At 41.0% G+C, this 27,248-nt stretch overlaps 1 protein-coding gene across 2 annotated transcripts in view; it reads left to right on the forward strand.

Moving 5' to 3' along the window:
• The window catches only part of tspan4a (tetraspanin 4a), a gene marked incomplete at its 5' end in the record, with an annotated part of 316,465 nt that extends 289,619 nt beyond the window's left edge, over positions 1-26,846 (forward strand). For both annotated transcript variants that reach the window (XM_084337536.1, XM_084337535.1), the window contains 4 exons: positions 5,001-5,102; positions 20,321-20,452; positions 24,609-24,692; positions 26,266-26,846. In XM_084337536.1, coding sequence (XP_084193662.1) covers positions 5,001-5,102; positions 20,321-20,452; positions 24,609-24,692; positions 26,266-26,334 — 387 coding nt within the window. In that variant the 3' untranslated portion in view covers positions 26,335-26,846. The remainder of the gene's footprint in view (positions 1-5,000; positions 5,103-20,320; positions 20,453-24,608; positions 24,693-26,265) is intronic.
• Between the last annotated feature and the right edge of the window lie 402 nt (positions 26,847-27,248).

The raw sequence follows: 27,248 nt of genomic DNA on the forward strand, positions 1-27,248 counted from the left end.
GAACTGATTATCTCTTACAGAATGACCTCCTAGACCCTAATCAGTGTCAGGCTTCAGGACTGGTCACTCCACAGAGACGGCCCTCATAGCGATCACAGAGGCTTTTCACTTAGCAAAAGCTAAGTGTCCTGATTCTCCTGGACCTGTAGGCAGCCTTTGACACAGTCAACCATCAGATCCTCCTCGCATCCCTTGTAGGAATGGGAGTGACTGGCTCTGCGTGGCTGACATCCTACCTCGAGGACCGCTCCTACCGAATATCATGGAGAGGGACCCTGCCGCCCCCCCCCCCCCCCCCCCCCCCCCCCCCCACGTCCCCTCCTCTTCTCCCTCTACACTAAATCACTGGGTAACATTATTACTAAGGCTGTCAAAGTTAACAGGGTATTAACGCGGGGCAGGTGCATGGCCAGGAGCGCGCAACAAGATGGTATAAATATGGAATATTAATACAATCTATTCCACTATAGATATATCCACGTGATTAGCTTTAGTTATTTATTTATCCACTGTTATTTGCAGTGTAGTGTTTTTATTTATTTTCGGACATCACGATGCCTCTTGAGGCATGACTGTAAATGGGAAGAAAAAAAATTATCATACAAATATTTATTTTAAATATAAATATATATATATTTATTTAATTATCTATTTTAATTATGATTAATTAATTCAAAGGAGGCCTGTAGAGTTGACATGAAAAAAATCACCATGATTCCTCCCAAATAAAGCCCTTAAGAACACGGCGCACACCACTCTGTCCTACTTACGACTGCTCTTCAGCACTCCTAAATCTTAAGGGACCGTTGGTCTTAAGTCCGTTGGTGAATGAGACCCATTGTCTTCTCTCCCATTCGTGATGGATTTAAAACAGATATCCATGTTGAGGTGGCGGGTAAATGGAGGCCTTCTCATTTCTCCTTTCTAGAATCTCTTTCACACATGATGTCACTTCCCCTTGCCAATGAAATGTTCCCTTTGTTTGCTTTCCATACTGTCAATTCTATCTCCCTTGTGGAATATCATGGCCATTATAAGTGAATTCAGATGCCCACCTATTTGTTTTTGCACATGTGCTACAGTATCATCGCCTTCTTCCTTCAACCTCTCTGCTCCCTCTCTCCATTTTCTCTCCTCATCCGTACTTACTCTCTCCCTCTTTCCCCATCTCTCTCTCTCTCTTCTCTATACATTTGATCTCATCTCTTCTCATCTCTCTTCGTGTGCCCACTCCATATAAATAATGGATGGCCCATCTTTGCGTTGCCTGCTGTAGTTACTAAAGAACGACTGAAGTCCTGAGGACTACATCAATGCTGAACTAGAAAAGTGCACTCAGTAGAGTGCAAATCTCCACCAGGCCACAGTCTATTCAACGTGCCTGGGTGGACACAAAATACCACTTAGCAAAATAGCACACAACAAACCTGGGAGATGCAGGAGCCACACTCTCTCTCTCCCTCTCTCCATTTTCTCTCCTCATCCGTACTTACTCTTTCCCCATCGCTCTCTCTCTCTCTCTCTCTCTCTCTCTCTCTCTCTCTCTCTCTCTCTCTCTCTCTCTCTCTCTCTCTCTCTCTCTCTCTCTCTCTCTCTCTCTCTCTCTCTCTCTCTCTCTCTCTCTCTCTCTCTCTCTCTCTCTCTCACACACACACACAGAGCAAACAAACTAGCCTGGTCACTAGCCTACCAAGAACAGCTGGCAGACAGTAGCCTGGTCACTAGCCTACCAAGAACAGCTGGCAGACAGTAGCCTGGTCACTAGCCTACCAAGAACAGCTGGCAGACAGTAGCCTGGTCACTAGCCTACCAAGGACAACTGACTGACAGTAGCCTGGTCACTAGCCTACCAAGGACAACTGACCGACAGTAGCCTGGTCACTAGCCTACCAAGGACAACTGGCAGACAGTAGCCTGGTCACTAGCCTACCAAGAACAGCTGGCAGACAGTAGCCTGGTCACTAGCCTACCAAGGACAACTGACTGACAGTAGCCTGGTCACTAGCCTACCAAGGACAACTGACAGACAGTAGCCTAGAATAGAATAGAATAGACTTTTAATTGTCATTGCACACAAGTATACAACGAAATTTCAGGGGAGCTCCCAGACCGTAGTACAATATATACATACATATAACACATAACACTGTACATATAACAGAATATTTTAAATAATAAAGTGCATGATGAGCGGTAACATAGTGGTTATCAAGTCCAAGTAAGTGTATGGTGCACATGAGGGGACAGTCAATGAGAGTTTAACAGTCGAACTGCTTGGGGGGAAAAGCTGTTCATAAATCTTGAATTCTTCGCATTTATGGACCGGTATCTCCTCCCTGAGGGAAGGAGCTGAAAGAGGTGATGTGCTGGGTGAGACTGGTCCTTGATAATACACTTGGAGCGGTGGAGGCAGTTAGGTATGGCCTACCATGCACCCAAAAAGAAATGGCACAATCCATGGACACAACTGTAGTGCAAGTTGGATGGATGAAAGAGGATGCAAAATTGCAAATGCCCTTGCTGCATTACATTTACCTTTTATAATGTGATGGACAAAACATACATATGATGCCGGGCAACTAAATGCACCTAGAAGCATAATCAGTGAGATGCGGCTGACCATAACATAGACCTTAGCCGCTAACGTTACTGTGAAAGAGAGAGAGCGACAAAGAGAGAGAGATGAGAGAAGAGAGAGATGTGGCTGTACATTTACAACATAAATTACATTAGCCACTACTGTGAAAGCGTGAGAGAGAGAGACGAAGAGAAAAAGAGAGAGAGCCACAAGTAACATTATCTAGCTAACATTAATAATACATTTCAGATGTAACATTAGCCTACCTGGTTATATTAACATTAGCTAACTTGACACTTGTGTCTGACTGACTCCAGAAGAAATGTTCTGAAATCTCCTTAGATCCACACACTGTTCTTCTCACACCTGACCTCACAACTTGCCTGGATCAGGCTGAGGTCTTCCATACTCGGTCCTGATCAATGTTTCATCTATAGTTGACGTGTAGAGTTCCCTCAGTCACTTGTTCATCTCTCCAGTAGCTCCTGGCCGGTCAGGCCAGGCAAAGTTAAGACTCAATTGGCTACAGGACAGATACTGAAAAGGTCTTGCATCACCAAAACCATGAGAGGTCCCTGTTCATACAGTATAGTCATAATTGTTTCATAGTACAGAATCTTAGAAGACTTTATCCACACAGTCAAAGTCCAGGTACACACTGGCAGTTTTGGGTAGTGACAACCGAAGTTATGAAGGAGAGTGACTGCGTATATTTACACACTAGACTAGCAGAGTGGAGAGGTTATGTGTATACATGTACGAGCAACAGGAGTCACTCTACTCCACCAGCTGCACAATAGCTGTAAACAAATCAGTAACCAACTAACCATAGCAACAATCAGCAAAATGCTGATTTTGTTTTCATTCCTTCATGACATGAATAATCAGCTGCCTGTAAGCCACGCCTTGGTTAGTCTCCTTTTGAAATGTCTCTAACTGTAGCCAATGGGGGCAATTTCAGCGTCAGACAGAGAGAAACTAGAGAATTTCTGAGGAAACAATAGATTATATTAATATATAATATTATTATATTATAATTATATATAAATTAAATAATTTATATTAAAATTATTAGTGATTGAGTATATACTGTTGAGTTAGGAAGTGTTTACTTTCACTTATTGTTATTATCACAAACTAAGCATTCTGGGCCTTGTAGGCAACACAACTGGCCAATACAGTGGCAACTATAAGGTAATTTTGTGTACAGTGCATAAAACAAACAAATGAAACAAACGAAATGTTAAATTAATTATCTTTGTCATAAAGTCCAGCTACATCAAACAAATACAGTACAATGTGTTCACTGGCTGGTTAGCTGTAGGCCTGGTAGCCTGGACCTGGATATATATTACCTTGACTTATTTTTCGTACATGCTCTTGTTGGTTATTTGTTGGGCATACTTTCAACACTCCAATTTTAGAAATGATTTAATCAACCCGAGATTGGATGTTTTGAATTAGGAATGGGCACAACTCACAAAATGTTTTACATTTACATGTTGCAAAGAAATGCATGTACACGTTTTGAAAAAACGCTAAGGTAACAGGAGGATTTTCCTATCATTCGGAATCTAACCAAATGATGGGGACCAAGATCATTTAAATTGATCCAGTATTGAACAAGCTAGCTTCAAAATCTACCAAAAACATAAAAAATAAATAAAAAAAAAGCATGTGTATGAAGGAGCCCCATGAAGTTCCTTCACACTTTAATTACCAACTGAGCTATAAAGACACAATCCATAATAATCAAAAACGAAAAGTTTTGCATAAATGAACTGTGATCAACGCGGGGGGAATGAGATGTTTCCTAAAATAATATTTAAAAAACAGTATTAAAACCAAAGTAGCCTATTATTTTTACATTAACATAACAATAATAGTCCAGCCAGGGAACTGTTGAGGCTACAGCATGAAGAGGTAAATATTTAACACTTGTGTGTGTTTGTGTGTGTGTGTGTGTGTGTGTGTGTGTGTGTGTGTGTGTGTGTGTGTGTGTGTGTGTGTGTGTGTGTGTGTGTGTGTGTGTGTGTGTGTGTGTGTGTGTGTGTGTGTGTGTGTGTGTGTGTGTGTGTGTGTGTGTGTGTGTGTGTGTGTGTGTGTGTGTGTGTGTGTGTGTGTGTGTGTGTGTGTGTGTGTGTGTGTGTGTGTGTGTGTGTGTGTGTGTGTGTGTGTGTGTGTGCGTGCGTGCGTGCGTGCGTGCGTGCGTGCGTGCATGCATTTGCTGCTCATATATCTGTGATCACAATCACCCTTATGACTGTATTTTTCCAATGAAATTACTATTTTGCATAATCGCAAGATCATAATAATGTTTATCTCTCCCACACATAACTGCAATACCTCTAATGCGTTGCTAAAAAAGCTCTGTCATGTGTGTGATCTGTGATGAGTTTGATTTGCCTATCTGCTCTCTCAGATGGACTACTATGCCCAGAAGGATTTGAAGAGAGGCCTCCAGCTCTTTGGTACAGAGGGCAACGTGGGTCTCACCAACGCCTGGATGATTGTACAAACTGATGTAAGTTTTCTAAGCATTGTGTGGTCTTAACCTCTTAATCCTGCAAAATCTGCATAAAATGCCTGTCGATTGCATACCCAAAGTAATTTGCAAGCCATTATTGAACCATTTATAGCACATGCATGAGTCTGGCCTCTTTTGAAAGGAAACATCCACAACAGGAAGCATCACTCTGGGTACTACTGTAATAGAGTTACAGAGGTTTGAAGTTAACACACTGAAATAAAAGTTTTTCTTACTTACGTATTATTATTATTTTGCAAACAGATGCCTGCAAAAGAGTTCCAGCTGAGAGGTATTCGCTGGAAAACACATAGATCCATAGCCTGAAATCTAGTACAGGTCCAAAGTTGATAACAATACCACAGAAAATGAGTATTTTACACATGTTTTTCTAATGGTATGTATAGGTATGTTTATCCAGAATGGCCATTGGCACCAATGCATTGGCACAACACCGGAGATGTCGAGTGAGTCACAGCGGGCCGTCGGAACGTTAAGAGGTTAACACTTTAATCGCCGGAGACGCCGAAACTCGTCTTTCCCCGCCATGCTCATTCTGCCGAAGACGCCGTAACACGTCTTTGATATCAATATTTCAAAAATCTGTGATCGAAATCATATTTCTCCCCCGGGGACCTGAGATATACTGCTGAGCTCCACTCAACTCTCTAACGGTTCAAGAGCGCCATCTGGTGGCCAATCGGGGGATCGCCCAGGGGAGAAACAGGATGTAGAAGCTGGTGCTCATTTCAATTCGGTCCGATCACTCGCTATAGGTCCCGGGACTCGAGCTCGACACAATACATAGCGATCCGTTGCCAATAACTCAATGAACAACATGATTTGGACGTATATACTATTATACAACCTGGAAATGGATCGGGTATTTCCGATTTAGAAAAAATTCTGTTCCACGCTCATCTGTCAACGGCGCGAGGAAGCTACGGTGAGTTTCAGCGTTATTTTCTAATGTCCTCTATACTAACTGCTCTAATGATCATATCACCCACACTAGATGAATGATATAACGTTGCCCAAGGAATTATAAACGACCCCCCGCCCATCCGGTCAACATCAGATCATACGTAGTAACTTCTAGAACTACGTGCAGTTGAAATTTTTTATCTGTCACCGATCGCTATCAAACTGTATTTGATCATCAATATAATGCATTTAGGGCTATAAATCAAGTTCTGGAGAAAGCTGCAGAAAACGATAAAAACATACTTATACTTTAGACCGTATTTTAGTATGAATGAAAAAGTATAACGTTGCTACACCCTGAACAATAGATATAGGACATTGAATGGGCCATAATAATGTCAATTTAGCAATACAATTTAAAAAGTTATAGCCCTGCAAAGAAGGGGAACTTCTCCATAGACAAATAGAGCTGGCTAGGGATGGTAAATTATGAATTTAACCATGGCGATCAAAGTGTTAAAGGCTCAAACCTAAATCTAAACAAATGGAAGGAATTAGGAATGGAAATTATGTTTTTATTTTCTAGTTGATTGACTAAGGGTCTTAATACAAACATCTAATTCTAAACTAAATAGGCGGTTTTAATTGTATTTGCAGTTTTTTGTCAAAATAAATAAATACAAATAAACAGTAAAACAGTCCAAAAGTGTACATAATTATACCCAACATTTATATACCCCACAAAACGTTGGATTGGGACGTTTGCCTCTTTTGATCTGTCTTATTTGATGTAATTTCAACCTTCTCCTCACTGTTGATTTGGACTGATTTGCTCAAAAACATCTTCAATTCCTACACTATGTCTCCTCCATCCTCACACTCTTCATAGACCGGGTTTTAGTTTCTTGATATGAAGATTGAATATGAAGGTTGAATGGTTTTGAGGTTCTACCGGGGGCTCATTCATAGGGGGATAGCATCCTATATTACATTGCATGATCATAAAAAAAATTGATTTCCATCCAAAAGTAGAATAAAATTTGTGTCCACATTGATATAACACAGAGGTTTGAGAAAAGCAATGTAAATGGTCAATTCTAACTTCAAGATAAGTATATTTCATAAATCTGAGCTCCATATGCATGATGGAGAATCAACGACAACACTAACTTGATCTGGGTCTTGAGATGTTGTTGTAGGTGAGGAAAAGGCTTTGAGAAAATATTACGCTTTCAACTGAGCTTGTCATAATTATTTTCCAAAGTCATATCAACTGTACCTCAAAGCACCCCCTAGTGATTATAGAAGTGTGTCTCTAAACTAGGTCTGAACCTTCATGTTACCCCCTCCAGTAACCACAATAACAATTTAGATGTATGTTGGTACCATTTCTACTAAGAGCTTCCCCCTCTCTCCAGAGAAAGACAATAAAATAGATACCAGTTTCCTCTCTGTGCGTTCAGTAGAAAGCTATCTGGCTGCACGTTAGCCTAGCTTAGCACAATGAATGGAAGTGCCGGTTAGCCTTTCGGGAGAGGTGTTAGTTGGACAATGCCTAGGCTAACCGGAAACTGGTATCTATCTTCTTGTCTCTCTCTGAAGAAGACGGTAAGCTAATTTCCCAAAATGTTGCCGTGTTCCTTTAAGGTAGGCATGAAAATCCTACACTTGGCTATTATTGCCCCCTCTCTCTATAGTTACATCAGCGTGTGTAGGTGTGGTCACATGTACTTAGGCTAGTGGTGATGATTGATCTTTCAAGGAGGAGGAGCAGGTTGTAAAACAGGTTACTCATAGGTACTCATACCAACTTTCATTATACCACTATATCCAATCTATAGTCTATCCATATACTGTAACACTGTATAATAGAAATGTACAATAACACTGCGGGCAAATACTGCGGCATGGTCATGCTGGACCTACAAAAGGCATTTGACACTGTCAATCACTCCATTTTGATTGACAATCTAAAAGCAATAGGTTTTGATAGTTTATCAGTGAGATGGATGCAATCCTACCTGGAGGGGGTCCTACTAATCACCCCAAAGTACCAGAAAATACCAGAAAATACCAGAAACTACCCCAAAATACCCCAAAGTATACCCCAAAATACCAGAAACTACCCCAAAATACCCCAAAGTATACCCCAAAATACCAGAAACTACCCCAAAATACCAGAAACTACCCCAAAATACCCCAAAGTATACCCCAAAATACCAGAAACTACCCCAAAATACCAGAAAATACCAGAAAATACCCCAAAATACCCCAAAGTATACCCCAAAATACCAGAAACTACCCCAAAATACACCAAAATACCAGAAAATACCAGAAACTACCCCAAAATACCCCAAAGTATACCCCAAAATACCAGAAACTACCCCAAAATACCCCAACATACCAGAAAATACCAGAAACTACCCCAAAATACCCTAAAATACCCCAAAGTTTACCCCAAAGTACCAGAAAATACCCCAAAATACCCCAAAGTACCCCAAAATACCCCAAAGTATACCCCAAAGTACCAGAAAATACCAGAAAATACCCCAAAATACCCCAAATAGTGTGTAATAGTGTAATAGTGTAATAGTAGTACTAGTGTGTAATAGTGTAATAGTGTGTAATAGTGTAATAGTGTGTAATAGTGTAATAGTGTGTAATAGTGTAATAGTGTAATAGTGTGTAATAGTGTAATAGTGTGTAATAGTGTAATAGTGTGTAATAGTGTAATAGTGTGTAATAGTGTAATAGTGTAATAGTGTGTAATAGTGTAATAGTGTGTAATAGTGTGTAAAAGTGTAATAGTGTGCTAGTGTAATAGTGTAATAGTGTGTAATAGTATAATAGTGTGTAATAGTGTGTAATAGTGTGTAAAAGTGTAATAGTGTGCTAGTGTAATAGTGTAATAGTGTGTAAGTGTGTAATAGTGTAAGTGTGTAATAGTGTAATAGTGTAATAGTGTGTAATAGTGTGTAATAGTGTGTAATCGTGTGTAATAGTGTAATAGTGTAATAGTGTGTAATAGTGTAATAGTGTGTAATAGTGTAATAGTGTGTAATAGTGTAATAGTGTGTAATAGTGTAATAGTGTAATAGTGTGTAATAGTGTAATAGTGTAATAGTGTAATAGTGTGTAATAGTGTAATAGTGTGTAATAGTGTGTAATAGTGTAATAGTGTGCTAGTGTAATAGTGTAATAGTGTGTAATAGTGTAATAGTGTGATAGTGTAATAGTGTGTAATAGTGTAATAGTGTGTAATAGTGTAATAGTGTAATAGTGTGTAATAGTGTAATAGTGTAATAGTGTGTAATAGTGTAATAGTGTGTAATAGTGTAATAGTGTGTAATAGTGTAATAGTGTGTAATAGTGTAATAGTGTGTAATAGTGTAATAGTGTAATAGTGTGTAATAGTGTAATAGTGTGTAATAGTGTGTAAAAGTGTAATAGTGTGCTAGTGTAATAGTGTAATAGTGTGTAATAGTATAATAGTGTGTAATAGTGTGTAATAGTGTGTAAAAGTGTAATAGTGTGCTAGTGTAATAGTGTAATAGTGTGTAAGTGTGTAATAGTGTAATAGTGTGTAATAGTGTAATAGTGTAATAGTGTGTAATAGTGTAATAGTGTGTAATCGTGTGTAATAGTGTAATAGTGTGTAATAGTGTAATAGTGTGTAATAGTGTAATAGTGTGTAATAGTGTAATAGTGTAATAGTGTGTAATAGTGTAATAGTGTAATAGTGTAATAGTGTGTAATAGTGTAATAGTGTGTAATAGTGTGTAATAGTGTAATAGTGTGCTAGTGTAATAGTGTAATAGTGTGTAATAGTGTAATAGTGTGATAGTGTAATAGTGTGTAATAGTGTAATAGTGTGTAATAGTGTAATAGTGTAATAGTGTGTAATAGTGTAATAGTGTGTAATAGTGTGCGTGTGTGTGTGTGTGCGTGTGTGTGTGTGTGTGCGCGTGTGCGTGTGTGTGTGTGTGTGTGTGCGCGTGTGCGTGTGTCTCCACATTATGGCTGTAGTGACTGAGGCACTCTGTACTCTGGCTGCATCCAGGAAGGGATTAACGCAGTAAAGGTTTAGTGAGACAAAGAGTGAGACATAGAAAACGTAGAGGGCTCAGGAGGTAGAGCCGAGCGCTCGTCTGGTTAATCAGAAGATTCCCGGTTCGATTCCGGCTCCTCCCGGCGGCGTGTCCGAGTGTCCTTGAGCAAGACACTTAAGCCCTGCTCCTCCCGGTGAGCAGATTGGCACTTGGCATGGTCGCCTCCGCCGTCGGTGTGTGAGTGAATGTGAGGCATAAATTGTAAATCGCTTTTAATTTTTTTTATATAAATAGCTCCTTCTCCCCCTCTTCTCCCTCTCTCTCTCTCTCTCTCTCTCTCTATCCATCTTTCTCTCTCCCTCCCTCCCTCTCTCTCCCTTCTTCTCTCTCTTCCTCTCTCTCCCTCTCTCTCCCCCTTCTCTCTCTCCATCTCCCTCTATCCCCCTTCTCTCTCTCCATCTCCCTCTCTCCCCCTTCTCTCTCTCTCTCCATCTCCCCCCTCTCTCTCTCTCTCTCTCTCTCTATCCATCTTTCTCTCTCCCTCCCTCCCTCTCTCTCCCTTCTTCTCTCTCTCTCTCCCCGTTCTCTCTCTCCCCCTTCTCTCTCTCCATCTCCCTATATCCCCCTTCTCTCTCTCCATCTCCCTCTATCCCCCTTCTCTCTCTCTCCATCTCCCCCCTCTCTCTCTCTCTCCATCTCCCTCTATCCCCCTTCTCTCTCTCCATCTCCCCCCCTCTCTCTCTCTCTCTCTCTCTCTCTCTCTCTCTCTCTCTCTCTCTCTCTCTCTCTCTCTCTCTCTCTCTCTCTCTCCCCCTCTCTCTCCCCCCCTGGTTGGTTTCCCTTGTTCCACAGTTCCTCCATCAAGATGCCATACAAGTTGGAATCCATCTTGAGTGCTAGAGACCCAGACACACACACACACACACACATACACACACACACACACGCACACGCGCACACACACACACACACACGCACACTATTACACACTATTACACTATTACACTATTACACACTATTACACTATTCCACTATTACACACTATTACACTATTACACTATTACACACTATTACACTATTACACTATCACACTATTACACTATTACACACTATTACACTATTACACTAGCACACTATTACACTATTACACTATTACACACTATTACACTATTACACACTATTACACTATTACACACTATTACACTATTACACACTATTACACTATTACACTATTACACACTATTACACTATTACACTAGCACACTATTACACTATTACACACTATTACACTATTACACACTATTACACTATTACACACTATTACACTATTACACACTACACTATTACACACTATTACACTATTACACTATTACACACTATTACACTATTACACTATTACACACTATTACACTATTACACACTATTACACTATTACACACTAATTACACAAAATTACACTATTACACACTATTACACACTATTACACTATTACACTATTACACACTATTACACTATTACACACTATTACTACTATTACACTATTACACTATTACACACTATTTGGGGTACTTTGGGGTATTTTGGGGTATTTTCTGGTATTTTCTGGTACTTTGGGGTATACTTTGGGGTATTTTGGGGTATTTTGGGGTAGTTTATGGTATTTTGCGGTATACTTTGGGGTATTTTGGGGTAGTTTCTGGTATTTTCTGGTATTTTCTGGTATTTTGGGGTATTTTGGGGTAGTTTCTGGTATTTTGGGGTATACTTTGGGGTATTTTGGGGTAGTATCTGGTCGTTTCTGGTATTTTCTGGTATTTTGGGGTATTTTGGGGTAGTTTCTGGTATTTTGGGGTATACTTTGGGGTATTTTGGGGTAGTTTCTGGTATTTTCTGGTATTTTGGGGTATTTTGGGGTAGTTTCTGGTATTTTGGAGTATACTTTGGGGTATTTTGGGGTAGTTTCTGGTATTTTGGGGTAGTTTCTGGTATTTTGTGGTATTTTGGGGTAGTTTCTGGTATTTTGGGGTATACTTTGGGGTATTTGGGGGTAGTGTCTGGTATTTTGGGGTATACTTTGGGGTATTTTGGGGTAGTTTCTGGTATTTTCTGGTATTTTGGGGTAGTTTGGGGTAGTTTCTGGTATTTTGGGGTATACTTTGGGGTATTTTGGGGTAGTTTCTGGTATTTTGGGGTATTTTGGGGTAGTTTCTGGTATTTTGGGGTATACTTTGGGGTATTTTGGGGTATTTTGGGGTAGTTTCTGGTATTTTCTGGTACTTTGGGGTATACTTTGGGGTATTTTGGGGTATTTTGGGGTAGTTTCTGGTATTTTGGGGTGTACTTTGGGGTATTTTGGGGTAGTTTCTGGTATTTTCTGGTATTTTCTGGTATTTTGGGGTATTTTGGGGTAGTTTCTGGTATTTTGGGGTATACTTTGGGGTATTTTGGGGTAGTATCTGGTAGTTTCTGGTATTTTCTGGTATTTTGGGGTATTTTGGGGTAGTTTCTGGTATTTTGGGGTATACTTTGGGGTATTTTGGGGTAGTTTCTGGTATTTTCTGGTATTTTCTGGTATTTTGGGGTAGTTTCTGGTATTTTGGGGTATACTTTGGGGTATTTTGGGGTAGTTTCTGGTATTTTGGGGTATTTTGGGGTAGTTTCTGGTATTTTGGGGTATTTTGGGGTAGTTTCTGGTACTTTGGGGTATTTTGGGGTAGTTTCTGGTATTTTGGGGTATACTTTGGGGTATTTTGGGGTAGTTTCTGGTATTTTGGGGTAGTTTGGGGTAGTTTCTGGTATTTTGGGGTATACTTTGGGGTATTTTGGGGTAGTTTCTGGTATTTTCTGGTATTTTGGGGTAGTTTCTGGTATTTTGGGGTATACTTTGGGGTATTTTGGGGTAGTTTCTGGTATTTTGGGGTATACTTTGGGGTATTTTGGGGTAGTTTCTGGTATTTTCTGGTATTTTCTGGTACTTTGGGGTGATTAGTAGGACCCCCTGGGGGGGAGAGAACAGATGGTGGAGGTGTGGCTGTGGTGTTCCACAAGGAAGCATACTAGGACCGTTACTGTTCCTAATTTATGCAAATGTCATGTCGTCAGCTTGTGACTGCAACTTGTTCCTGTTCGCGGATGACTCATCCCTGCTGGTCTCTGACAAGAACAAGTTGCAGGTTGAAAATGCCCTCAACTCGGAACTCGGCAGAATCTGCACCTGGCTCGCAGATAACAAACTATCATTACACCTGGGTAAAACAGAGTCCATTCTCTTTGGATCAAAATTCAGCAAAAACTCAGCCAGACAAACGGCTTCTCTTTTACAGTGGGTGACAATATTGTCACAAGGAAAGATGAAATTACATACCTGGGGTCCATCCTAGAGGCAAATCTTTCCTGTGACAAAATGGCAAACAATGTAATAAAAAAAGTCAACCAACGAACAAGATTCTTCTACCGGATCTTCTCTCTGGTAAACAAGAATACCCTGAAGACTCTAGCAGCTTGCATATGCTTGCACCTCATGGTACCAAAGCACCTCAAAGGCACTAAAAACAAGATTACAAACATCACAAAACAAACTGGTCAGACTACTACTTGACCTTACTCCTAAAACACACCTCACCCAGCCCATTGTGACAACCTAGGATGGCTTAGAGTAGACAACAGAGTACAGCAACTTGCAATGGGCCTGGTCTACAAGATACACTACACCACTAAGGTACCCATGTACATGTCGAGGTACTTCCCAAAGGTCAGTGAATACCACGACCACAACACCAGAGGGAGTTCCAGAAATCATGTGCAACACAGATCCGGCTCAAACAAGGGACTAAACACGTTTCGCAATTATGCCACATAAATGTGGAACGCCCTACCCACAGCCGTAAAAAAATGTGAATCCCTACCCACCTTCAAAACCGCTCTCAAAGAGCACCTACGGGAGGCTGCAATTAGAAACTGGCCCCCGTAAATGTCCGAATCCCCCTCCCTCCCACCCACCCCCTCCTAATGTACAGTTCCCTCCCCCTCATATGTATATATTTACTGTTAGGATCTATGTTTAACAGTACTGTATATTTGCATATCTTGTATGTCACTAATGTAACAGTACTGTATATCTGTATGTCATGTATGTCTTATTATGTCATAAATGTCATGATTAGATTAGATTAGAATGATTAGATTAGATTTGTATATCTGTATATCTGTATGTTGTGTATGTTATAAATGTCATTATGAATTGAAAATGGGGGACCCTGATGTAAACAAGACGAAAGTCTTTCTCTGGTCTGCATTCCCTTAACACTTTCAGCGCCAGCCATTACCCTTATCCCTGTAGCTAATGTGCCAGCTTTCCATAGCCTACTTTCCCTGTGCGTCACTATGTTTGGAGAGCTTTATCTATATTCTATATTATAGCTATGGAGACAATACTATGGTCATTTGACAGTCACTTTCTTCTGTCGAACATGCACTTTTTTTTCATGTTGATGGTTCAGCCAGTATCACCTCTTCATCTGTTGGCTCGTGTCACTTATCCCCTCCGTATCCGTTGACCCTGCGTTATGTTTTATCTCTCCGACGTCTCATACTGGCTGATACAATCTTTGTCAACCCCCTTTAATGCAATCCGCAAGCATAAGAATTTGACACTAGGCCGCGTAGTCCTTTTCTCTGAAAAGCGTGGTTTATTACATAAACAAAAGCCTCAGATCAGATGTTATCAGATTGTGTTGTCCCTGCGAAATTCTCTGATGGAACACTAAAGTTCATTATTCAAAGTCTCTGATCAAGCTTCTTCTCTTCTGTGTGGTTCGTATCTCAGTCTGACTTACACCCGGAAGAAACTCACTTTCTATATTCTCGCTGGTTGTCATGTGACGCGCTGTCATGGCAACGGTTTTTAACCTTTAACCCACATCAAACTGCCGCCGTTTCATTAATGTCAAACCTCTCTCTCTGACCATTGTGCCTGCGGCGGCTCTTATCAGTTGTTGTGTTCTGATGGAATGCAAACATTCTGCTCGCTGCTAACACTGACTGCCTCCTGCCTCTAAACCGCTTCCTCCACCGTCACCAGGCACAGCTACCTCTCTGACCTGGCACCGTTAGATGCTGTCATCTCCCCCCAATCTATACATCACATACATTGAAAAACACTGATATCTTTCAATGTATACGTTTGTGCGTTATCCCGTGGTGAATATTGTATAGTTTAGGAGTGATCCGGGCTAATTCCTGAAAAGCTGAGTTATAGGGCGGTACGTAAATTCTGCTATAAGCGTTGGCGTTCCTTGCCTGGACACGCTACTATTTCCAAATCAAATGTATATAATAGGTATTATGTTTCATCATGAATGCATGAAAGGGGGGGGGGGGTCGTTTTTTGATGCTTTGATCGCCAGTAACGGCATTCGTTTTGAACACCACACACGCTGATCAGATGGATTGATATGAAATCATTGTAGGATCAAGGTGGAATTGACGTCCTTACCTTTGATCTGGGTTATTCCAAAAAGAATATTCCAATTGTCTGATCGCGATTTCCAGTATTGATGTCCATCTGGTCCCGGACATAATTTGGCACAACTTATGGATAGAGTGTGCTAGATGCGTTTCGAAGTGGTCGGATGAAGCAATTTACTTGGCTTCGTCTAAATTCTCCGCCCGAATCATATACGATGTAACACACATGAGAAATAAGGTTTCAAAGGGTGGGCGATACTGCCACCTAGCAGGATGCGGCCGGTATTACACTTTGGGGATCTCAGAATGATTTCCTATGGTAACACCGAGGTCCGTGAACCTGTATTGAATAAAAATATCGAATAAAAGAAAAAACTACCAAAACCCGAGAAATCTCGGGTCTGGCGCTCAACCGCTGACGAGTTAACCCGGGATATCTTGGGTCTGGCGCCGAATGTGTTAATGGGGAACTATCTTATAAATGGCCTTTTCCAGTGGTTTGCATTGTTTTCTAGCAATGTGGGGTTGTACCAACACTGACTAGATGTGACATCTCTAGCCAGTCCTGTTTCTTCAGTTCAGCTCAGACAAGAACCTCCCCCACTGAACTAAGCCATTCAGAATTGACTCGCTATCCTACGTAGTAATGCGCTGCTGATCTGCATATCTCAGCTCCTTCTGTGGTTGTAGCCACCACCCACAATCAACAATTCGAGGAAGTTAGTGTAACATTGAAGTTATGACCAAAACGGAGCAAGTGGAAATAATGCGGAAGCGGTTTCCCTGTCAGACACTTGCATTTCCCCAAAAGAGAGAAAAAGAGAGAGAGAGAGGTTCATACGGAGCAATCTCTCCTCTGTCTCTCCCCCTGCATTTAACACACACTCGCGACTCGAGCCGCCTCGGAGCGATCTCTCCTCTCTCTCTCTACCTCTCTATCTCTCTCTCTATCTGTCTCTCCCTCTCTCTCTATCCCTCTCTATCTCTCTCTCTCTCTCTCCCCCAAAGTTATCTGTCAGTGCAGGTGGGTGACTGTCACTCACCAGCTTGGAATCTGGCAGGGCAGAAAGTGGTGCACCAAAGTACTTTTGTAAAATTGCCCAAATAGTGAAAGAAATAGCAAAATAGTTCCCCTTTAACAATTGTGTGTATTGAGCTGTACTGTACTGTACCCATTCTGCAATCTGTTAATTAAAGTTTTCAATCAATTCAATCAATCAATCAATCAATTCAATCAATCAATTCAATTCAATTAAATTAAATTCAAGCACACACTGTATATATATACATATATATATCTGTACTTACATTCGGTATACTGAGAAATACAGAGAGTCCCCTGGCGGCGATGGGCTTAACCAGCATTGTGTAAATTAAATTAGGCCTTAGATGAAAGACGTTAATCTATATGTAAAGACAGGCCCGTTTCTTGCCATAATGCGGACTATGCGGTTGCATATGGCCCCCGAAGCCACCAGGGGGCCCCCTAAAACGCAATTAAAAAGAATTATACTTCATTTTAAATGTTTTACTCAATACACTGTATACTGTATATATATATATATTATTTATTTATTTATTTAAAAAATAAATCTCTTTTCCATGCATCTGAGGCTCGTGATGCATTTTTTTTTGTTTTTTTGGGTATCTAGCAATATTATTATTATTATTATTATTATTATTATTATTATTATTATTATTATTATTATTATTATTATTATTATTATTATTATTACCGTTATTATTGTTATTATTATTAATGGTCATATTATCATTATTATTATTATTGTTATTATAATTATGGTAATGCTTATTATTATATTATTATTATTATTATTATTATTATTATTATTATTATTATTATTATTATTATTATTATATGAAGCTGTAAGGTGCACTTGAGCTGACCATTATGTTAAAATAAATATGAAGTTTGGAAGGGGGCAGGAAACATAGGTTTTCTTCATCCTGCTCCTTTTCGGCCATGGGTGTATCATGTTAAAAGAAAAGAAAAAAGATGTTGGTGATATTGTGCAAAGATGAACTGTACCCCCATGTACGAAACAAAATAAAATGAATGAATGAATTAATGTATATATATATATATCCTGTAGGGATGTAACAAATCATCAGCTTAGAAAATGTAACCGATAGGCTTATGACCGCAAGTGGGCGTTTCTTTATTTAAAGAAAAATACATAAATAGCTTACTGACAAAAATGTAGTTGCATTTTCAAACTTTATTTAACTTTAACTTTATCTTAAATAGTTCCATTTCAATTTCAATATTGTAAGTCAGAAATGTAAGTGTCTTAAATTTGTCTTAGGAAAATGCTGTATCTGTCTCATTTATGTGCATTTGGGAGATGTTATAATGCAGATTCGGTCAATCCTGTAAGTTCTCAGGAGTTTCTTGGTGTAGGGGAGCCCCAGTGTTTTCTATTTATTATGATTTTCTGTCATTGCTGGGGTCAACTTGAGATGTTTCATTTGAATTTGTGAGAAAAAAATATATACAGTACGTTTTTTTCACGGATCTAGCCTCTTTTCCTCTTAACACAATCGCGGCTACTGGGATGAGTCTAATAAATCTCTAGAGGACCAGCAAATGTAAACAGACATGGGGCTGTTTGTAGAGCTAAATCTATACTTTATAGTATTGCTATCTGTCCATTCTCATTGTCAATTGAGTCCATAAACCGTCCCTTCAAAATGGCTTAAAGAAAAATAAATTTCATCAATACGTTCTCATTTTATAGCGCAGTGAATATAAGCGTTATACGGCATTTGGTCTAGTATATTTCCTGGAAGGCTAGATAAAGGGCTAATAGCTACTAACGTTATATCCAATGGCATTTCCGTTATACAGATGCTACAGTTAAAACTCAAACTGCATATGATCGGCACGATCCTCAAGCATGTATGCATGAAAGGAGGGGGGGGGGGGTGCGGGACGTCGTTTCTTATTATTGATTACCAATAACCGTGTCCGTCTAACTAGCCACATAGGCCGATCGCCTGGATGGCTATCAAAACAATGCCCGATCGGGTTGTACTTTACATGAAAAAGATCTTACCATGAGCTGGTTGGATCCCCCCGAGCATTTCCCCGTTATCGATCGCCATCTGGTAGATCGATATGTCCATTGGCTGATGATAAATCCCCTTATTGCATAGTGAAATCCGCACTCCAAAAGGTATTCCGTGGAACAGAAAATAGCTATCGCTTCAGAAAAAAAGACAACTTCTGCCACAGGGAACACTCTATTATCGCGATAGCGCCCCTAAGAGGATCTGGCCGGTATTGCACTTTGGCGAATTCAAAGAGTAGGGTACATCTACATCTGCAGTGCAGCTCGGAGACCTTGAATAGGTTATTAAAATGGAATAAAAGCCAAAACAACTTGCCACAGATATATCCGTCCTTCTGTCCACAACGGGTGGAATCGAAACATGGAGATATCCGTGCTTCGTCCCCAATGTGTTAAAGTGCACTAGATTGATGCATTTAAATGTTAAATGCATGCCCACCGTAAAGGGTTTGGAATCCCCCACCATAGTTTCACAAAATAGGGGCCCCCAAACAACATTTCGCATAGCGCCCCAAAAAGCTAGAAACAGCCCTGTGTAGAGGTTACACACTGCAGCTTTAAACAAGCACAGAACACATAAGGTGTGTTGTGGGAGAGATTCTAGTCCTACCACGAGTCACCTTATTCCAGTGTATAAGGTGTGGGCTTGGGTTTAAAGGTTTAAATCACTCCCAGACATCAATGTGAATTCCACTGCAGACTCCCCATGGTGTTGGTTTCTTCTGACTCTCACGTTGATGTGCTTCCTTCTTTGTATTACCTTTGTATTACCTTGTATACTCGAAACCCCACAGCAAAGAGAACAACACAATGTGAGAAAGATTGGGAATTAAGGAATGACAGGGACTGATACTGTCTATAGATCCAAGACCTCCGTCCTGACTCCTTTCTGATCAGTGTGTGTGTGTGTGTGTGTGTGTGTGTGTGTGTGTGTGTGTGTGTGTGTGTGTGTGTGTGTGTGTGTGTGTGTGTGTGTGTGTGTGTGTGTGTGTGTGTGTGTGTGTGTGTGTGTGTGTGTGTGTGTGTGTGTGTGTGTGTGTGTGTGTGTGTGTGTGTGTGTGTGTGTGTGTGTGTGTGTGTGTGTGTGTGTGTGTGTGTGTGTGTGTGTGTGTGTGTGTGTGTGTGGAGGTTGGAAAGTGTTTGTGTGTGTGGAGAGGTTGGAAAGTGTTTGTGTATGTTTGTGAGAAAGGCATGATGGCACGTAATTTCAAAGAAAGATTTGCAGGATAAACCCATGAGTATTACTCCCCCATAATTAATGTGTGGGCTTTTCATTTGAGCTGATTCATGAATTTATCAAACATTTGTCATTTGCATCACACAAATTGTGAATCCGGACAGTAATAAAATTGATTGAGGAGTTTGCAGAAAAACTAATCACACATTACGTTGTTCATTCGTTTTTACAATCATCAAATGACGGCAGTGGAATTTACATTACCAGGCTTCCTTCGGAACTGATCCCACCTGGGCATACTCCTTTTCCATACACATTGCTCTCTGCATACACCCCAGAGGCCCCTAGGGCCAAGTTAATTTCATAATTCATTAATTCATTCATTAATTCATAATTATTAAGACATATTAAGAAGTCTTGTGGTCAAGACATTACATGTCAGATTAAAGCTATATATATTATTAATCAATGGATGCTCTTGACATGTTGTGTTTTTCTTTTGTCTAGTTTCGCTGTTGCGGGGTGACAAACCACACGGATTGGTTTGAGGTTTATAATGCCACACGTGTACCCGACTCCTGCTGCTTGGAGTACAGTGACAACTGTGGCCTGGACAACCCAGGGACCTGGTGGACCGCGGTAAGGAAGGCAGTATAAAACAACACATGCTTGTAGGGATAAAGGCAGAAAAAAATGTGTTAGATGAGATAAGATATTAATATAAGGAAATGGAGTTTCTTTGTTATCAGTGAGACCACACTGCAATGGTTGGAGGAGACAAAAGTACAAAAGTAAATAGACAAAAGAAAAACATAGATAACAAATGAATAAGATAAAATAAAAGAGACAAAAAGATAGATGCACCAGTTTAAGCACAGGATTGTTGTTTACATATAGTATGCTATATAGCTACAGTACATATACTAACAGAGTTATGTACACGGAGAGTGATTGTTAATCATGTTACAATGCACATATCAACAGCATAGGTGTGCAGATATTGTACAGAGATCTACTCATGTACAGAAATATTTGTTTCACACATCTGTGAAATGTTTAACATACATACTCATATACAGTACAGTCACAATGAATAGCTCAGTACTGGCTGCACAGAGTGTCTGTAGTGAATGTCAGCTCCAGTGTTCTAGCAGCATCTTATGGTCTCCCTGTAGTAGGAGTAAGTTTAAGTCTGATTGAACCCCATTGACAAGAGATTCCCAGAGAAATCTCTTAGAATGCATGTGTTATGAAATGTTTTGTTCCACAAAAATGAAATATCGATTTAAGCTCATGTGGGCACACAGGGACTGACACTCAGCAGATACACAGACAGACAGACAGACAGACAGACAGACAGACAGACAGACAGACAGACAGACAGACAGACAGACAGACAGACAGACAGACAGACAGACAGACAGACAGACAGACAGACACACAGACACACAGACACACAGACACACAGACACACAGACACACAGACACAAACGTACTAAACCCATTCCACAAGACAAACAAGAGAAAATAAATCTAGATCACTAATATTTCAAGCAGTAGTGAAATGCAGCAACATATCTGTTAGTTTCCTTGACAACTCCTCTAGTTCCCTTGCTCTGACAGATACAATCCATTGATTTATGGGGGTTGGAGAATCATAACCAAGGTCCTTAGGGAGAAAAGAAAGGTCTAGACATTGACAATGTTTCCTTGACAACAATGCAGAAATTAAGCAGCCACAGGACAGCACCATCCCAGACAGTGGTTGTTTACTTCCCTATCAGTGAACAAACCCTTGTTATATACCATAGAAACCCTGTCATAATCAGGACGAAAAACAGCAAAAATGTATGATCTAATTTAAAATAATTATAAGAAGAAGATTTTCAGAGGACCCACATTTGGAGTCATTTTTATGAGCCAATTGATTTGGCAGATTATTATGTACGCTATCTCTATCTAGGTCGTCCTCGGACGGGCCCTCCATCGGTGCTTCCAGTCATCCCGATCCTCCATGCATCTGGCTAGCTCGCCGGTGCATTCTGTTCCCGCATCTCTCCTGAGTACGTCCACGTAGGTTAATGTGGGACGTCCTCGTGATCGATGCCCGTGTGTTGGTTCCCACAGCACAAGTTTGCTGGTTGGCATCTCATGATGTCTCTGGCAGTGACCTGCCAGCCTCATTCTCCTGACTGCCACTTTCTCGCTCACCCTTAGCACCCCCCCATACAAGTTTGCATTAGTGACATGCTCATCCCTGTTGATGTTGAGCACCACGCGCATCATTCTGGTGTAGCACCCATCCAAGGACTTCTGCAGGGTGGGCTTCAAGGTCCAGCATTCACTGCCATACAAAAGGACAGACTCAACTGTTGCATGAAAGAAGTTGAGCTTGATTTGACGGGGGAGGTTGGATTTCCACACACTGGTCATGCCGTTCAGAGCCCTCCACGCAAGCGTCTTCCTCACTTTAAGGTCTTGCTCGGACGAGTTGACCCACGAGCCCAGGTATTTGAAATCACCGACTTCCTTTAGAGCAGAGCCTCCTGTTGTCCTTAGAGGTGGATGATCCGGGAGGATGTTATACATTATGACCTCGGTTTTCTTGGCATTTAGCCTAAGGCCAACCTTGTTGCACTCCGTCTCCACTCTACGCTAATAGGACAAAATCCATCCTGCTTTTCAGACTGCTGCCGCCTACAGTGTTTTACTCGACACATTTTTCAATAGATGCTTCAAGTTCAAGTTTCAAGTTTGTTTATTAATTGTCACAATAAAATACACGTACTTTACGGTGAAATGCTTGGTTCTGTATGAGCCCCTGAGAGTGTGCTTCATACAGTAAAAAAAGGAATATACAATATACATATATATATACAATACAGTATACAATCTAAAGTACAACCTAGGTACAATCTAAGTACAGTGAGTAAACATGTTTAAACAGTGAGGTACAATGCAGAAAATGAGGTACAAAACGTGAGGTATGAATGTAGTGCAAATCTCTTTAATAATAGATAAATATAATGTAGTGTTAAAGTGTCTAAAATGAGTGTTAAGGTGAGTGTGTGCATGTGGATATGTGTGCAATGAGTGTAGATGATGGGTTCATGGTGAAGGAATCTATCAATGTGTATATAATGTATGTATTGGTGGGTGACAGCATCTACTCAGACGGATCTATAGATCTTAAAAGTAGCTGGTAGCCAGTGTGTGTCTCCACGGTAGCAAGCAGGGTGTGTGAATGCCAATGTCGTCAGCAGGTTTGTAACCAAAACATTGATAAGCACTGAGAGCAGGCAGGTTTGGTCAGAGAGAACTAGGGGGATAGTTTGACATCGATAGAACGGATATTTAGTGTGCTAAAGGTGAAGAGCAGTTGCCATGGGCGCGTGTCACGTAACGAGAAGAGGGGGCGGCCCGTTGCTATGGGGAGAATGTTATGAGGGGTGTTCCTTCCGGGGTAAATTTAGATTGAGATACGACGCACAATCGAGCAGACGCGCTGGTCAGAGACTGTGAGATCCTTCCTCACCCTCGCCGGGTGGGGGAGGGGAATATGACACATCATCGCTAGCTTCGGCTAACAGGGGAGGTTTTGGCTACGACGAGGCCCAGAACCATCGGACTGACGAGAGAAGAGACGGTGGAGAATACTGAATTTAGTTTTTCTTCAAAGACTGCTCAAGGACATTACCGAATTGGTTACATCTCGTACAGAGGCTATGTTTATGAAAATAAACATGAGGATCTAAGGAAAGAGATCACGTTGCAGTGTCATTTCTTATGACTAACGGATGTACTAACAGGGGTTGTTACAGTGGGTGACAGCCAATGTGAAGTATTGAAAACAAACACAACGCAGAACAGGGAGAGTCACAAAGGAGATGACGAGATGAGATTGGCTGATTACAGAAACATCTAACAATGGGTTCAGCTTCATATACTTCAGGCATGATTTTAAGGCCTGATTTTAATCTTCCCAATACCCTTTAAGACCCACACTCTGAAACTCAATGATCTAATCAGAACGTGATTACACAGAATCTACCTTTTGTTCTTGTTTTTATTTTATTTATTGTTTTCTTTTACTTATTAAAGACATATCAAAGCTTGTGATGTTCCATATGTAATCCTCCTCCTCCTCCCCTCTCTGCCTTCCAGTACTTACAGGTACATGACTTGAGGGCATTTTACAATGGGGCTTCAATGGGGATTTCTTTAATGTATTTTAGATGGTGATGTGTCAGTGACAGAAAAGGGAATGTTATTGCTCTTTCTTGTCAGCCTCTTAAGAATGCATTCAAATGATGTCTGACATTTACAAAATTAGCTCTCTTACATATCTAGATGATATCCTGACTATATATGTTGGTTTTATCCTATTCCTGTCTGTAGGTCCGTAGTGGGACAAGGGCAGGGGAGACTGGGATTTGCAGCTTTTCTACAGAACATTGGGTCAAAGGAGAATATAGGGCATACTGGATATGGAGGGAATATATGGAGTTACCATTTGGGACCCTCTATGCCAGTGAAAGAACATTATGTAGCACTTGCAAATGTGTGTGTGTGTGTGTGTGTGTGTGTGTGTGTGTGTGTGTGTGTGTGTGTGTGTGTGTGTGTGTGTGTGTGTGTGTGTGTGTGTGTGTGTGTGTGTGTGTGTGTGTGTGTGTGTGTGTGTGTGTGTGTGTGTGTGTGTGTGTGTGTGTGTGTGTGTGTGTGTGTGTGTGTGTGTGTGTGTGTGTGTGTGTGTGTGTGTGTGTGTGTGTGTGTGTGCGCGCGTGCGTTTCTACAGCCGTGTTACGAGCGGGTGAAGGACTGGCTTAATGAGAACCTGGTGGCGCTTTGGATCTTTGCTCTGTGCACTGCACTCACTCAGGTAATAACAAGGATATATATCTTCATAACGCAATACATGATAGCAACTAGTAGCGGCTCAGAGCCCACTTCCCGTATGTGCAACCCAATGATTCCAATGACATTAGCATAATGTGTTTAAAGGATTACATATGGGATTTCTTCTCTTATATATTGCTGCCTGCCAATTCAATTGTGATTTATTATTCTTAAAAACACAAGAGCAAGGGACGGCTGATTGGCGCAGTGGGCAAGGCGCTCGCCACTAACGCAGGAGATGCTGGGTTCGAGCCCAGCTCTCGCCGTTGCTACCGGCTGGCCGGTTGCTCATACTAACACAATTGGCAAGTGTTATAGGGTGGGAAAGCCGGTGGGTGGGGATTGGACGTTGTGGACAGCGACTCCTACAGGTCGGTTTGGTGACGCCGGTGCGGCGGAAGCAGGAAGTAGCGGGGGCAGCGTGAGCCTCCCACGCGTTACTCCTCGCCACTGAGAGTTCGAGCTGCTGCGGTGAAAAGATGCGACAGGCTGCCTCCTCGTGTACCGGAGGGGACACGTGATGCAAGGCTTCTGTCCTCACTACAACCGACCTGTGGGAGGCATAGTCTAGCAACGTTCAAGACAGGGGAGGGAAGAATTGGATCATACAAAATTGGGATGGGAGAAAAATAGAAAAATGGGGAGAAAAAGTGGATACAAAAAAATAAACACAAGAGCAATATTATTGCTGTAAAAAAACAGTGCATTTGATCGTCCTTGTGCTTTCATTCAGGGTGATTTGAAAATGTTTATACAAGCAGAGAGGAGAAATACACTGTTCCCGATTGAAAGCAGGTCTTATGAGGCAGTGAATGACCTGTGTGTGTAGTAATGATGGTTGCATTTTAATACCCAGCTACACTATAACATGCTTTTATGAAAATCCAACACGCCACACCTCTAAGTGTTGACCTGTTGTACCTGTTCAGAACTTGTAAGTCACTTTGGATAAAAGTGTCTGCTAAATGACTAAATGTAAATATAAATGTAAGTGCTCTCTACTGCAGCTGTAAGCTTGTGATATCTTCTAAAGGACTCAAAACAATATGAAATACACTGGATGATATAGAACAGGGATTCTCAGTACGGCCAATGGTGGAAATGTTTCTTATTGTTAAGGTGTAAATGCATTTGTTCAATTTGATCCGGTTCCAACACAGTACTTTGCTTTTAAGAAGGTAAAAATGCGCCCCCTGGGCTAAACTGTCAAGTTATGAATGACACCTATTGCCCTCATTCATCACAAATTCACAAATTTGCCCTCATTCATCAAACATTTGAATACCCCTGAAATAGAATGTTAGTTTATGCAATGATGTGAAGTCATAGTGGAATTAAAGATGAATACAGGGGGCCTTGTATCACATGACTGCTGCATCACACTATATTTATTTATTTACTGGTGGAATCTTTTTGGATAATATATATGTTGTCTCTCTCTTTTTCTTCTTTTTATTTTTTTTAACCACCCTTAACGCTACCTTGAAATCAGGCTTTAAACAAACACATAGACAGTCATTGATCAGTGATGTGTTCTGTCTCCTCTGTTTCTGCAGATTCTAGGCTTGGTTTTCTCCATGACCATGTTCTGCCAGGCAGTGAAAGTAGAAACCTTCTACGCCTAGTGATGGATCAACAACCTATGTCCCTAAAAAGACTTGGAATGTCCCTTTAGAGAGGATCAGCGAAACAGAGACCCCACACGCACACACAAACACACACACACAGACACCGTCTAGAGACTCTTTGTCCTGCCGCTCTGCCTCTCTTGTGGCATTGATGCTGACTGACCGACATGATGTCACCAGTTCACTATCTGACTCTGTATGAAGCGGCACAGTGTTATATACCAGAGCTGAATTATGTGGTTTGCTCAATGTCAAATGCTCCTTTCTGTGATCAAAATGCAGTATTATTATGAACATATATGAAAATATGTAATCTTTTTAATATATGTTTTAAATTATTTTGGAATCATTTTATGGTGTGTAACTAAGTGTGTTTTCCAAATGAGAGCTATATGGAATGCAGATGAAGAATACGGTTTTGGAAAAGGTGCACAGAGGAAGTGCTGCAAGTGCATGGCTCATGCAATGGTGTATATTAAATGTTGTTTTGAATCGTCTAAACAGAAACTTGTCATCATATAATTAATTTACTACAGAAAACCCCCAGATGGGCGTGGCTGGTTAGTGTAGAGGTCTAAGCACTGGGGAGGCTGGGTAGTTTAGAGGTGTTAGCACTGGAGCAGCTGGGTAGTGTAGAGGTCTAATAACTGGGAAGGCTGGGTAGTGTAGAGGTCTAAGCACTGGGAAGGCTGGGTAGTGTAGAGGTCTAAGCACTGGGGAAGCTGGGTAGTGTAGAGGTCTAAGCACTGGGAAGGCTGGGTAGTTTAGAGGTGTTAGCACTGGAGCAGCTGGGTAGTGTAGAGGTCTAATAACTGGGAAAGCTGGGTAGTGTAGAGGTCTTAGCACTGGAGCGGGTGGGTAGTGTAGAGCTCTAAGAACTGGGGAGGCTGGGTAGTGTAGAGGTCTAAGCA

This window comes from Notolepis coatsorum, assembly GCF_963971535.1.
Source record: "Notolepis coatsorum genome assembly, chromosome: 20".
In the NCBI taxonomy this organism is placed as follows: domain Eukaryota; kingdom Metazoa; phylum Chordata; class Actinopteri; order Aulopiformes; family Paralepididae; genus Notolepis; species Notolepis coatsorum.